The sequence below is a fragment of the Parambassis ranga genome, chromosome 2, assembly GCF_900634625.1.
Source record: "Parambassis ranga chromosome 2, fParRan2.1, whole genome shotgun sequence".
Lineage (NCBI taxonomy): Eukaryota > Metazoa > Chordata > Actinopteri > Ambassidae > Parambassis > Parambassis ranga.
Genome location: NC_041023.1, coordinates 44,156,650 through 44,171,445, shown reverse-complemented (window position 1 = coordinate 44,171,445; position 14,796 = coordinate 44,156,650). Strand labels below are relative to the sequence as shown.

Here is a 14,796-nt window from a genome sequence, read left to right as displayed (position 1 = left end):
ACAAATTGAATCATTTTTGCTCAACAAGCTTAATTGTACATACATTTTGTTAATATGATTTTAAAATTTTTCATAGGTCAACAGTACACTGTGGGCAAATTTTACCCCCTTATGTGTTGTTCGGGACAAAAACGTCCCCTAACTTTAACGGTTTTAAAAATATAGATCAGATAAATATTTTTTTGAAATTTTTTTGCATAGACCTTTTAATTAACTTCAGTTCTAATCAACAGGATTTTAACCCTTTAATCACCAATTTCATAAGGGGTGGTGCTGAAAATTGGAAAAAAACACACAAAATGGCTCATTTTTAATAGAAAAGGTGAATGTGGACTGGATTTTTTTTAACCTTTATTACAGTCTTGGTCATGTCAAACATCAGTAAAAAAAACGGACTTTATTGCATTATTAGTTTTTGCACAGCACTGGATTTTCTTTTTTTCTCCCATTTTGTCCCATAGACTTCCATTATAACCACATTTTTTGACTGCACAGCCATGGCACTACATAATCATGCATTCTTGATTGTTGGTGGTTTACCCTGTTGGTAGGAGGTAACATTTAACAACTTAATGACCATATTAAAATCCTGGGGGAAAATGATTTATTCACTACTGTTGATTAGAACTGAAGTTAATTAAAAGGTCTATGCAAAAAAAAATCAAAAAAAATATTTATCTGATATATTTTTAAAACCGTTAAAGTTAGGGGACGTTTTTGTCCCGAACAACACATAAGGGTAGTGTTTGCGAACAGTGCATGAGGGTTAATATTGTGTGCACGGTCCGCGGGCCGCATTGAGGACGCAAGTGGGGCCAGGGTGTGGCCGTGCTTTGCCCTTTGTCTGGTCTAGTGAAATCTATTAGGGATAATGTTCAGCTCATCACTGTGCTTCACACATTCAGCAGTAAATGCTCGTAATGGAAATGACATCCCTGTAATGCCGCAGAGTCCACTTGAAGTAAAACCTCGTTTCATTCCACTTTTCCCTCATGCTGCTTTTTTTTTAACACGGTACAGACCATAAATTACCGCAGAGCCACCTCCAGTGGCTGCTGCACTCATAATCCTACTGCACGTTATATCCCACTAACCAGGACGACCTTGAAAGATGCATCCAACTTTGTGCAAACCTGCTGTGTCTTCCATTTAACAACTCAAACCTCTTGAGCCTTTAGATGTAGCTGACCCAGCTGCACGTATAAATGTAGCTGCATTGTTTTTAAAGCACCTTCAAAGTTTCCAGCAACACAGAGGACTACAGGCTCGGTCCACTGTCCTGCATATCATCGTATCGGTGGGTTGTTAACATTTTCTTATATTCTTAGTTGACTGTTGGCATCTAGAGGTCTCCAGCTACCTGGTTAGCAAGTCATGGGCCAGCCAGCACTTTGCTTTAAGGCCCCTTTCTGCGTGTCAGCTCCTACAAATGGCTCCTTTTAAAGCAGATTCACAGCAAGGCTGCAAAATGTGCTCGTCTGTGTGCGCCTACCTTTTCTGTGTACCCACATATGGAGCTGTCCTATGGGCTCACCTTGTGCCTGTGGAATTATTCACGAGACAGTTACGCTCCGTTATGCCTCCATTAAGCACCATCTGCAGCCTCCTTGGGTGAGAATGGAGGGGAGGGGAGGGGAGGGAGGGATGGATGGGTGAGGCAGGAGGACGAGATGAGTGCAGCAGATAACACTGGAGGATGGAGGAAACACAGCCTGCGTGTATTTCACACACTGTCAATAAGAGCAATCAGAGATGAGTGTGTTGATTTCTGTCCGTAGATATGAGCTCCCCTTCTCCGCCCTCTCTGTGGGTGTGTTGCCCTGGCAACAGATGAGACAAGCCAGCAGTAGTTGGCGGAGGATCTGAGAGGTGTGTTGCCTGCGGTAAGGAGCGATCACCCTGAAGTCGGACTCATAATGCCCATAATGCCCAGTTAGGACTAATTCCCTGCTTCAGTCTGTCTCCGTGTGTGATGTAACTTTGTGCTGACTTGTGCTTACCTGCAGCGGGCTTTCTGATGTCTTGCTGGGTTAATTGTCTTCCTGCTTTGAAAAAGCGTGCTGCTGCGTCAGCTAACAAACACACAAGACACTAATTAGAATGCAGCTTTTTGTGGAAATACGTACTGAGACGTGAGGTCAGCTCATCCAGAAAATGTTGGATTCAATCAGAGATTTTCTGAAATAAATAAATCTAGAGCGAGTGAATGAAAACATTTTTAGATTCCAAACAGCTTTGATGAGTCCTGACAGGCGAGCCATACGGCGCTGCATTAACTAATCCTCCTCCTTTCCCAGACATTCCTAAATGGATTATCTACCCAGGCTGCTTAATACTGTTTCATTTTCATTCTGTCACAGAGTCCACATATACGTCACTCACACAGGGATTCAATTAGCATGGCAGTAATTAAGCAGGGGCTTCTCCTGCTCCCTGAAACGCTCTCGTCTATTTGATGGCCTGCCATTAGAAAAGAGAAGTGTGTGTGTGGAACAAACAGAGGAGTAGGACACACTGCAGGGATGCTGCAGTGGATACTCTCAGTCCAGCTTCCTGCCGCTCCCTCACCTGCCTGTGATTGAGCAGCCAATCACACATCAACCCCGTTTCTCACCGAAACAAAGTGCAGGGCTCTTTGAAGTGAAATCTAATTATTGCTCCGGCACTTCTCTACATCATTATGTCTCAACACTTATGCCTCTGTGTGTGTGTGCACCTATCAAAACTCCCTCTGGCGAACATGACAGAAGAGACAGGGAGAAAGAAGCTGCTCAACCCTGCTTTCATCTTCCCCCCCTTTACTGGCTGACATAAAAATGTGTGTGTGTGTGTGTTACAAAATGTATACTGTTATCATTCATTCTGTGTACATCTGAGTGTCTGACAAGCTGTGTATGTGTGGACATTTTGATGACTTAACAGATTGTGTTTCAATTCTCCTGAAGCTCCTGCAGCACCTGTGTCCGATAGAGACAGACAGAGAGAGAGAGAGCTGGAAACGTTTGGCAGCAGGATATGAAATATGCTAATGAAGTGACACAATAATAACCGCACACCGTGTGACACATGCAGCTGGAAGCAAATGAAAAACTTTACAGAGGATTTGGGCTTTTTTCCTGAGCTTGATTTGAGATAGGTTTCTCTCAGAGGACATTGGATAGTCCACGTCCAGACGTCCCTCACAGAGGGACACACTGTGAACCTCCATGGAAGTAAACAGCAACACTTTCTGTTTACTCCGTGATCTCAGCGCCCTGCAGGGGCAGAGGAGCTATCTTTAAAGGAGCAATATGTAATATTGATAGTTTCAGAGAGAGAGAGACACAGTTTGTCATCGTTCTTCCACCGAGTGTCAATAAAAGGCTGCAAGCAAAGTGAGAAGAATTAAAGGCGTCCTTGATAAAGCTGCGTTATGTTTCCAGTAAACGCTCCTTTGAATGACCGGAGGCTCTCACACAGTAATCAATTACTCACTAATATGCCTCATAAAAACACACCGGCACATCCATTGATCTGAGTTTATGTAATAAAAAGAAAAGTTTAGGAGTAAACAAGGCCACCTCTCCTGTGGCTGCTTTCTTCCTGCTTAAATAAACCTAGGATGACTCTGCATGCCTGAACCTGATCACCTCCATGTTTCTCCCCCTTTATCCTCCTGCATCATTGTTTGCTTCTCCTATCATTGCAAACAAAAAAAAAGTCTTTTAAAGTCTGATTTAATAATAAGAAATGCCTAAAATTCAATTTATTTGAAGCCACATGGGAATGAAAGGATCATTTATTCAGCTTCCAGTGATTCATTTTCTAAATCCGCAGGGATCCTGCTGCCTTTTATACACAGCTTAAGAGACTGTCTGAGTCTGCGGAGACCAAAACAAAGCTAAAAGGAGACTCAGAGGCTGCACGTGAGGGCTGATGGCGTCCTTATAGTCCTCAGTATCCAAGGATGCAGCAGTGGATCCCTCACAGACAGACAGAAGTGTCAGAAGTCCCCCCACACACCGCCTCACAGCACTGCGACCTTCACTGAAGGACACACCGCTGTAGACCTGTGTCCTATAGGGACCCTACATGGGGGACATCATGAAAAGTAAACATATAGAGGCTTTAAAATGAAATATTGGCATTGACTATCAGAACAGCTGGCTCTCGTAGATGACGTCATCGGGTCCTTGAGATTAAGCTTGTTATTGGTCAATTAGCTTTTATTGGACACAAAGTAAGAAGATGGCGCAAAACCGTGCGCACCTGGCTCCCAGCCGCACAGTATGGAGAGGTGTGTTTGTTTCCTCTCTCTCTCTCTCTCTCTCTCTCTCTCTCTCTCTCTCGCTCTTTAGGACCCTGTAGCACCTGCTGATCCCTCCGAGTCCTGACGTCAGCGCTGTGAACGGTGGAGATCTCCGGTGCGCGGCGGCAGCGGTGCCCACAGGCGCAGCGTCCGTCCAGCGCTGAAACGCAGGCGGCTGCGGCGGCACCAGTCACACTTCACTACCCGACACCCAGGCGCCGCGAGGAGAAGGGATACACCGAAACGCACGCACACTCGCGTACACACCTCCGTCCTCCGTGGGTTTTGGAGCCCTCTTCGCCTCCCCAGCCAGCCCCGCCATGTCCTCTGCTGTCACCGAGACGGAGGAGTCGGCGCGCAACTCCCCGCTGACGCCGCTGAAGTTGGTCGGGCTGGTGTGCGTCTTCTTGGCGCTCTGCTTGGATGTAGGAGCCGTGATGAGCCCGGCGTGGGTGACCGCCGATGACCAGTACTACCTGTCTCTGTGGGAGTCCTGCTGGAAGCCGGCGAGCACCGAGAGCTGGCAGTGCAGCAGCACGCTGGGATCAGGTGAGTCCTCAATCAGGGGATTTAGCAGAGAACAAAGAGTGGCTCTGAGGGCAGTCCTGCAGGAAGCACGGTTAGAAGGGCTTCATCCTGTGACTCTGGACCAGAACAAAGCCCCACTCTGCCTGCCTGTCAACACCCGGACCGCTCCTGGATCTCCAAGAAATACCTGAGGCCATGTTGGAGTGCAGCTCAGGTGGAAGTATGACTGATTTGTGCAAAGTAGGGAAAGGAATTGCTCTGTAATTATTTCGGGCAGCTGTGTGCGATACTGACAGGCAGGTGAGAAGAAACACTTTGTTTACATAAAGGACACCATGCAGCATATTTATTCTCATAGCTGCACTTTTTGTGTATTTGTGTGTCTCATTCATTAGTCAGCAAGAAAAGTGCCGGCTCACTCTGACTCTGGTTTTTTTTTTAATGTTATTATCCTGCCTCTTTCTGTTGTTGTCGTCTGAAAAACGTCTTTGACGTCATGCCCAGAGGGGTTGACAGTTTGAGGAGATGGGCTGATCATAGATGCTGGTTTGGTTTCCAGGGAAACGACTTCTCCAGCATCATTTTAACTGAGGGGAAAGAAAGTGGCTTTATTTACTACCGGTGTGGCAGCAGGAGTCAGCTGCTGCTAATTACACACATGGGCATTAAAGAGGAGTCATTTCATAGAGGAGTCATTTTAAAGAGTCATTTTAAAGAGGAGTCACTTTATAGAGGAGTCATTTTAAAGAGGATTCATTTTAACGAGGAGTCATTTTATAGAGGAGTCATTTTAAAGAGGAGTCATGTTATAGAGGAGTCATTTTAAAAAGTCATTTTATAGAGGAGTCATTTTAAAGAGGAGTCATTTTATAGAGGAGTCATTTTAACGAGGAGTCATTTTAAAGAGGAGTCATGTTATAGAGGAGTCATTTTAAAAAGTCATTTTATAGAGGAGTCATTTTAAAGAGGAGTCATTTTAAAGAGTCATTTTAAAGAGGAGTCATTTTAAAGAGGATTCATTTTAACGAGGAGTCATTTTAAAGAGGAGTCATTTTAAAGAGGAGTCATGTTATAGAGTCATTTTATAGAGGAGTCATGTTATAGAGGAGTCATTTTAAAGAGGAGTCATTTTAAAGAGGAGTCATTTTATAGTCATTTTAAAGAGGAGTCATGTTATAGAGGAGTCATTTTAAAGAGGAGTCATGTTATAGAGGAGTCATTTTATAGAGGAGTCATTTCATAGAGGAGTCATGTTATAGAGGAGTCATGTTATAGAGGAGTCATGTTATAGAGGAGTCATTTTATAGAGGAGTCATGTTATAGAGTCATTTTAAACGTCTGTCTGAAAATACACACACACACACACAGTGTCTACCTGCAGAGCTAATGTGTGACCAATCAATATATCTCTGCTGCTCTCTCTCTCTCCCCCTCTGTGTGTGTGTATGCACCAATAAGAGGCCACTGTGTTGAGCTGACCTATTTCTGGACAATCTCCTCTGAAGCCCAGCTGAATATTTCATGTCACACTCTGATTTCTCTGTTGTTGCTTCTCTGCTCCTTCTCTCCCAGGACCCGGCACACACACACAGCACACACACACACACACACACACACACACATATTCACTGACACACTTTGTAACCACAACTTTCCTGCTTCTCTCACACACACACACAGATTCAGACTCCCAGACCAGGGCTACATAAGCAAAGCTGGTGTGTGTTTTGGCCTCACTGACACACACACACACACTTATTGAATCCTTTACATTCACTGTGCTGATTGTTAGTGCTGATGGTGACGGACTGGTGGCAGGAGCTGTTACCGGCCCTGTGTCCCTCCTGCCTCCTATCACAGCTTCCTGTCATCCTGTGGCTCTTTCAGCACGTCTTCTGTTTGGCACACGGGACCCGTCCTCTGATGAAATCTTACAGCGGGCCGTTTTATATCAGAGAAACCTACCTGTCAGTCACACACACTGCAATCTGCTGAGAGCTGCTGGGCTTTATGTCCCTCTCTCTCCTTCAGTGATGAGCCAGCAGCAGCTTTGTCATTCAGCTGACCTTCAGGTTTGAAACATTGGAATTTAGATCGTTTAAACGCTCACTTAAGGGGAAAGCAGCCGAGGCAGAGAGTGTTTTCTGACCCACATTCTTTGGCTTGGTTCAGCAGTGGAGAGTGCTCTGGCCTTCTCATCTTTCTCTATCAGCCTCATTTTTGCACTTCATCTTTGTTTTCCACCCTCTTTGTGTCCCCTCTGCCCCCCAAAGAGATTCTCTTACATTTCTTATGTTAATCATTTCACCATCCTCCTCTTCAGCTCCATTTCTCCTTTCCGTTTTTTTCCCCAGGTCAGGCTCCCTCCTCCTCCTCCTCCTCCTCTTCCTCCTCCTCCTCAGAGACGTTCTTTCTATTTGTAGCGGCTGAACAAGGAATGGAAAATGATGTGGCATTCAGTCAAGGGACTCGCCAGACCACCGTACTCAAAACACACACACACACACTGGGGGCATTATGTGTGCCCAATAAACACACATAATCCATTTTGGCAGGCAGAAATCGAGCTTTCTTCAAAGCGTTTCCTGCATGTGGCAGCACATTAAACGCCTCTAAATGTGTCTTCATTAGACATGAGGAGAGTTCCTCCTCTGGTTCTGACTCTCTATTAGCTGCCAGCCCGATGCAGCGAGAGCTGCTTCAGACAGCAGAGGGGAAACGTCTGGTCTCCCTGTCGTATGGCTAACAGTCACAGTGCAGAAGGTGTTTCCCCTGTGTGTGAGAGAGAGAGAGAGAGAGCCACGCTCTTCCTCATCCTCACTGGTTTCTGGTCACTGATTGATGGCTGATTGCATCATAGATCCGTCCAGCTCTGTCCGGCTCTGTTTTTCTTCCCACTTCCTCCTCTCTCATCTTTCATTTCCTCCCTCGCTCTGTGCATCTTGTTCCCTCCCACCTCTCTCTACCTCCACCTTCCATCTTCACGTGTTTTTTTTTTTTGCCGTCACATTTCTTTATTTATTTAGAGTAAATAAAAGTTGCAGTCACATGAGGCAGAGCAGATTAGCACGACAGCACCGTGTTGGCGTGAGCACGCTCACTGTCCACCTCCGACAGGATCCGAAGAGAAGACGCTGCGTCACTTTATTTGTCTTTATTTCTAGCAGACTGTTCGTTTGTGTTCACCCTCTAGTGGCCATTTAAGAAACTGCACCGTTGGCTTTGTTAGGGTGTGTCTTTGTATCTGAGTGTGTGTGTGTGTGTGTGTGCAGCCTCTGCACTCCCTATATATACACACGGACAGTTTTTTGATAACATGCCAGCAAAGCTTTTTAGCCGAGGCTTTCTGTCAGCTCAGGTAAACTAAGTGCTCGCTCTCTTCATTACTTTCACTCTGCCCCCCTCCTCCTCCTCCTCCTCCTCCTCCCCCTCCTCCTCTTCCTCCTCCTTTTCCTCTTCCTCCTCCTCCTCCTCTTCCTCCTTTTCCTATTCCTCCCCCTCTTCTTCCTCCTCCTCCTCCTCCTCCTCTTCCTATTCCTCCCCCTCCTCTTCCTCCTCCTCCTCCTCTTCCTCCTCTTCCTCGTCTTCCTCCCCCTCCTCTTCCTCCTCCTCCTCCTCCTCCTCTTCCTATTCCTCCCCCTCCTCTTCCTCCTCCTCCTCCTTTTCCTCGTCTTCCTCCCCCTCCTCTTCCTCCTCCTCCTCTTCCTCCTCCTCCTCCTCTTCCTCGTCTTCCTCCCCCTCCTCTTCCTCCTCCTCCTCCTCCTCTTCCTCCTCCTCCTCCTCCTCCTCCCCCTCCTCCTCCTCGTCTCCTCTTGCCATTTCGTTTCATGCTGCCCTCTTTCTGTCCTTGTAACATTATGCTGGGTGCTCCTCCACTTATCACCCTCACAGAGATGCTCTTACTTCCCTCCTTCCTGTGTGCTTCTACACTTTCATCACCTTTTTTCCTCCCTTCCTTCCCTCCTTGATATTTTATTTATTTCAGGGCTTTTGCGTTCCTTTTGTTATTTAAGTGTGTCTTTCCTTTGTTTTCATCTGCATCCTTTGATTCATCCCGTCCTACGCCTGTCACTTCTTCCTCATCCCACTCTCCTCCACCTCCAGTCTACTTTCTTCTTCTCCTGCTTCTTTTCTCATTGTCGATTCCTCCCACTGCTCCTTCTGTCCTTCTACACACCATGATGCATTTATTCATGTTAGTTTTTATATCAGTCACTTAGTTCTTCTAATTCTCTCTTACCTCTTCTCCCACCTTCTCCTCCCAGACTGGCAGGTTGCTACGCTGGCCCTGTTGCTAGGGGGCGGAGCCCTGGTGCTGATGTCCTTCCTGGTGGCTTTGGTTGCTGTGTGCATCGGCACGAGACAGCGATTCTACGCACCTGTCGCCCTCATGCTCTTTGCTGCAGGTCAGCACCCACACACACACACACGCACTTAATGAGCTGTAGTCCAAACACACTCCTTAAGGTTTGGGTCGAAGGCCACACACTCCGAGTACACACACCTCCTAACACACTGGCACAATCGGAGTACTTAATTAGCTTTTTGAGACAAGGTAGCAGGGCGGTCACAATGAAAGCTGACTGCCATTTTAATAACACATTTCTTCCTTCTCCCTCCAACCCATTTAGAGAAAATCCTATTTTTATGATTTGGGCTCAGCAGGGTTGAAGTCACGCCTGTCCGTTTTCATTTCCTCAGGCTAATCTTAAATTGGAAAAATGCCGATGCTTCTTTAACGGCAGGAATAATTTGAAATGTTCTCCTTTTTTAGGCGTGACGTGTTGTAGGGATGGTCTATAGATTTGTCTTAACATCTTGACAAGTAGAGCTGTGTGAAGAATGAAACATCAAGCAGGGCTGCAAAACATGGCTGACACAAACCTGCAGTTCTTCTAATGGCCACTAGAGGCTGGCTCCAAAAGTGAGTCCATCCCCCACAGACCTCCAACCTTTCCACAGACAGACAGCCTGTTAGACTTACAATGAATAACTGACCTGGGGTCAGCCCCTCAGCCATGTTCTTTCTGAGTCAACGTGGTCCTGGAAGATCTGTGCAGAATGTTTGTGTAACGTCTAAATGTCTCCTCCAGTTGTCCTCCAGGCCTGCAGCTTGGTCCTCTACCCCATCAAGTTCATAGAGAGCATCAACCTGAGGATCTACCATGAGTTCAACTGGGGCTACGGCCTGGCCTGGGGCGGGACCATCTTTTCCTTCGGCGGGGGAGTCCTCTACTGTCTCAACCCCAAAAACTACGAGGAGTACTACTAGCTGGATCCGGCGAGGGGGGGTGGGGGGGGGGGGTCTGGAATACTGTGAGCTAATAACTGTATCGGCACAATCTTGGACTCCAGGGAATGAAGCGGGGGGGACCTGAGATTACTTTTCCTGCCTCAATCATCAGCAGACTGAGCACTGAGACTGCTGGTATCTGCACAGACAGCCCTGACTTCACCGGGTTTTATCAGAGGATGGAGCTGCGACACCTTATAAACTGCACCTGGCTACACCTGGTTACTTAGACCCGGACTGAGAGACTCCCACTGCACGGTTACACACACACACACGTCAGCTGGACGTCTTCACACGTCCACGGCCTGCATCACCCTCCTTTGTTCTTCAACTTTCATGGGGACCGCAACTTTTTTTTTTTGTGAGGCAGACTCCTCTTCAGTGGACGGGAGGACGAAAATAAAGACACCCACTCAATATTCTGTGATCGACCCACTTGTCTGTTACCACAGCAACCCACAGGGTGTGCGCATGCAGCTGTCCTGATTGATTAGCTGCGGTCAGAGGTGTGAGATGGGACAAGGCTCCACTGCCTCCTAAAGGTCTGCTAGAGTCCGATTGCTGGTGGAGGTCCTTGGCGCCGTGACGTCGTTCCTGCAGCTTTGTTTACATGTGATCTCGTTTTTTTTAGAAGAATGTTGTCAAGGTCGCAGCCTCTGTGTGAGGAACCGATGCATTACCACACTCATGTAAACACACGACACGTTTCATTAGCAGCAGGCCGCCGTCCCTTTGTCTGCAGTAAATGTCAGGGTTTGGGCTCTGAGCTCAGACTGCGTTCGTCTCATTTCTGCTGGGCTACGCTCCGATCAGCAGCCACAGATCCAGTACAAGCCACACTCCGATCCTGATACCTTCATTGTGCTGTAACCTGTTTGTGTGTTTCGTGTCCCTGTGTGCAGAGTTACTCGCTAACCCTGTGACCTCCTTCCTCCACTCTCTCCGAGCTGTCGGCACTCAGACACAAATAACAATTCTCCGAGACTTTCTCTGCTCTCCTTTGTCACATATTTACCGTGCGGCTGTCAAGTAGCCGTCACCCCAGAAATAGAATCCAGGCTTCCTCCCCTGCCACCTCAACAAATGTAGAAACTGTGTGGACATCCACATGAGTCCATGAGGCCGACAGAAGTCTGTTTGAGGAACAGTGTGTAATCTGATCTCACAGATTACAGCACAGATTTGACTCTGCATTCATGAAGTAAGGAAAGCTGACACCTTCATGTTATGATGCTGCATCAGTGTTACATCTTCTGGACCACAAGAGGCTGACAGGATGTAAATTCACAGTGTATGTTATGTAGTACTGACCTGGTGGATGTTAAAGTTTATGAGGGAGATGAATCCTTTTTTACTTCTTGTTACAGCAGTTATTTCATTAGTCACAGCAGCTCTGTGGGTCAGCGGGGGGCGCTGCAGGATGTTAACCCTGCTGCTCTTCAGTGTTTCAGGACTTTGAGTGATGTCACGGCGTCACCAGCGGCTCCAGTTAATCAGTGTTTGGCCGCATGGGTCAGCAGACAGGTTTCCTGTCTGGTCATGGATGAAGCGCTCGGAATCAGCGGAAGACCCGACAGTAGGAGCAGGAAGGCGGCGGCTGGGGGCTTAGTGAGTGTTTCTGCTACTTAGAAATGTCTCTGTGCTTCAGTGGTAGAGGAGCCTTAGGCACTAACACTGTAGCAGACCTGGGGTAAAACACACAGGATTGTATGCATCCTGGGTGTGTGTGTGCAGAAACTTTCAAACCTGACCTACATGTTTTGATTCCTTCTGGATAAATATGCTTATTTATGTGACATGCTACACAAACACTTGTGTCTCCATATGTTTTAGCCCAGGTCTGACTCTTAGCTATTAGCATTTGTTTGGTTATTAACTCGCTGATGAAAAGTAGAAGCTCGTAAACAGACAGCTCTGTTTTCTGCATCGTCTCCCAGTAGGCTGGAGAGAAACACTGTCTAATGATGTGCGTAGGGATTTAGGATGTGTGTGTTGTACATTATGTGTGTGAGTGACAGCAGAAGTGAGAGAGAGAGGGTGTGCGTGTGCGTGCATGTGTATTGGCATGTTTTAGATGCCAATGTAGAGATGTCAGTAATAAGCATTTATCTCTTTGTACATTGGCACATTAAAGCACTGAACTGAATATCCCACTGTGTTGTTCCGTCCTCTTTTCTGTCCTTTTTCAATGTGGGATTTCATCACTTCTTTATTTTATATTATTTATGTTGACTTTATTTTTAGATTACAGCATATGTGGGTGACACAGAAAAAAACGAACTGCATATATAAAGTTTAAATAAATAAGCGTTTATGTGGATGTGACGTAAGAACGCGTACCTGTATGCTAACGATGCTACCTTGCTAGCTAACGTAACGTAAGAAAACGTAATCCTAATTCATACTAATTCATCCAAACTTCCGACTAATAAAATGACTAGCTTGTTATTATAGTCAGTTTTGAACCTGCTGTTACAAAGTCAACAACGCTACGAGTTAGCTAGTTAGCTAACTTCCTGTTTATATTAGCATTAGCATTAGAAATTATACGATATATTGTTATCATTATTATTATTAGCCCATTATTTTTATTTTTTAATATCTGAATGTTTTACCAGCTTTTTAACGTTTAAGTAGTAAATGTCTGCTAATTAATGTCCAACAGTATATCAGTATAAGCTGTTATGGCACATTGTCTCCACCTAGTGGACAACTGTATGTACTGCAGCTAGAACCCAACAACTGGACATCAACAAACTGCAACATTTAGCAGTGTTTAATGACACTTTTAGTAATAACAAATGATCATTTAGACTTCTCTAAGCACTCTAAGAGGTTATACTTCATGTATTGCTGCCTTTAAAATAACATATCCTGCCAACTACTAGCATAAGCCTCTGCAGAATTGACCAAAACAACAGTTTATGTCCTGCAGAAAACATCATGTCAGCCGCATTCAGAGACCTGGATTTTTTTATTTTTCTCTCAGCAGGCAACAATGAACAGCAACAAAAAAAAAGAGATGTGTTTGATGTAAAGTGGTTTATAGCTGCTGCTGTGACAGAGAAAACCATAAAGTTACATAACAGTTGGTCTTAATGCAGCAGCTCCCTGACGCAGAGGCATTTGTTTTTTAGGAGTTTGTAGTGAAATGATGAAAAATGATGCAAGGCCCTTTAAAGGAAATTTAAAAAGAGTTTTCTCAATTATTACACAATTAAGCGTCATTACGTGCAGAGTTTTTGAGCCACACTCGAACATGTGTGTCTGAATGATCTGACAATGAGATACAAATACTTTTCTTAATTTGACTCCATTTTCTTTGTTGTTGTTTACACAGACCTGAGGGGAGAAAACATCTTTCCTAGACTCCCTGGCCTACATTACAGTGAGGATGCATACTGTACGTTCTAACTTGAGGATATACTGCCCCCTGCTGTGCATATAGTGCTATAGAGCAGTGTTTAGTTTTGGATCCAATGTTCTCTTGATTTTTATATGCACAGACATAAATAATTAAAAAGAAGAAGACGTAGTTTGTTGTGAATATAAAAGGAGAAAACACTGTTATGTCCACCTGAGTTTCTTCTGTGCTCAAAACTGCAGTTCCACAATTGGCCACAAAGGGGCTGCCTACAAAAGTGAGCCAATATCCAGAGACTTCTATGTAAAAAAAAATGTCAATAAATATATAAATAAATAAAAAGTTGTAAGCCGTTTGTGATAAATATGTGCAAGAGAGTGGGGAATGATTAAAAAAACTGTTTTTAAATTATGTTTGTATGTTTTTATCTTGCTTCCTGCTTCCCCGCCCACCTTAGTATTTTCCAAGATGGCGGCGGTTGGAGTACTTCCTAGCAGATGTCAAAAAATACTGCTAAAGAAGCCTCAGGGTGACATAATGCGAGGTTCTTTCATTTTTATTTATAGTACACTGTGTCAACTTTAGGAAAAGTAGGTTAAAATTGCATTTTTAAATGATTTTATAGCACCGGAAACGAAAGTAGCCTAGTTAAAATTCAGTTATCAACAAAGCACAGGTGTTAGAATACTTTAAGGAGTTTACTTCTGGTGGAGCAGGTGTACGGCTAACCTTCCACCCGGGCGGCCCACCCACACACACGCAGACACTCCCTTACAGGAGTCTGTGGCCAGACAGGCTCCTGGCTGCCTGGGATGCCGAGGGTTTCTGTTTTTGGAACGCCCCCGGTACTCGTGGGTCGTATCCGGGAGGCCGTGGAGCTCCTGATCCATCATATCATCGGATCTATTAATAGTCTCTCAGCCATTTCAGTAAACCCTGCCCCCCGCAGTGCTAGTTCGTAGACGTAAAGTCAGTAAATAAAATAATTTTGGAGCTCCATCTTTAAACTCTACGACCCACGTCAGAACATGGAGGCAGGCAGCAGCCTGTGAGCCACTAAACTCACTGGGTTCGTCAGATTGAGGTGAAATTTTAAAAGGCGCTTTTGTTTACATCGATGACAGGTTGTCACGTGGTCCCCACACCCCGTGGAGGTCAGAGTTGACCCACGTTGATATTTTGTGACGCGGAAATAAACGTCCACTAATGTGTCCGCGGCCGGGTGTCGGGTTTTACGCATGGCGTCCGCCCAACGGGACGGGGCCCCGCGGTGAGCCACACTGCTATTTAGAGGTGGGAACTCTGCTCCCACACCCCCCACCC

The 14,796-nt window shown here is 45.6% G+C and overlaps 1 protein-coding gene across 1 annotated transcript; it reads left to right on the top strand.

The window, feature by feature from the left end:
* The first annotated feature begins 4,402 nt into the window (after positions 1-4,402).
* LOC114450091 (transmembrane protein 47-like) lies at positions 4,403-10,088 on the top strand. Its single transcript, XM_028428006.1, has 3 exons — positions 4,403-4,837; positions 9,082-9,222; positions 9,910-10,088. The coding sequence occupies exons 1-3, from the start codon at positions 4,609-4,611 to the stop codon at positions 10,086-10,088; spliced, it is 549 nt and encodes a 182-aa protein (XP_028283807.1). The 5' UTR covers positions 4,403-4,608.
* Positions 10,089-14,796: the final 4,708 nt, after the last annotated feature.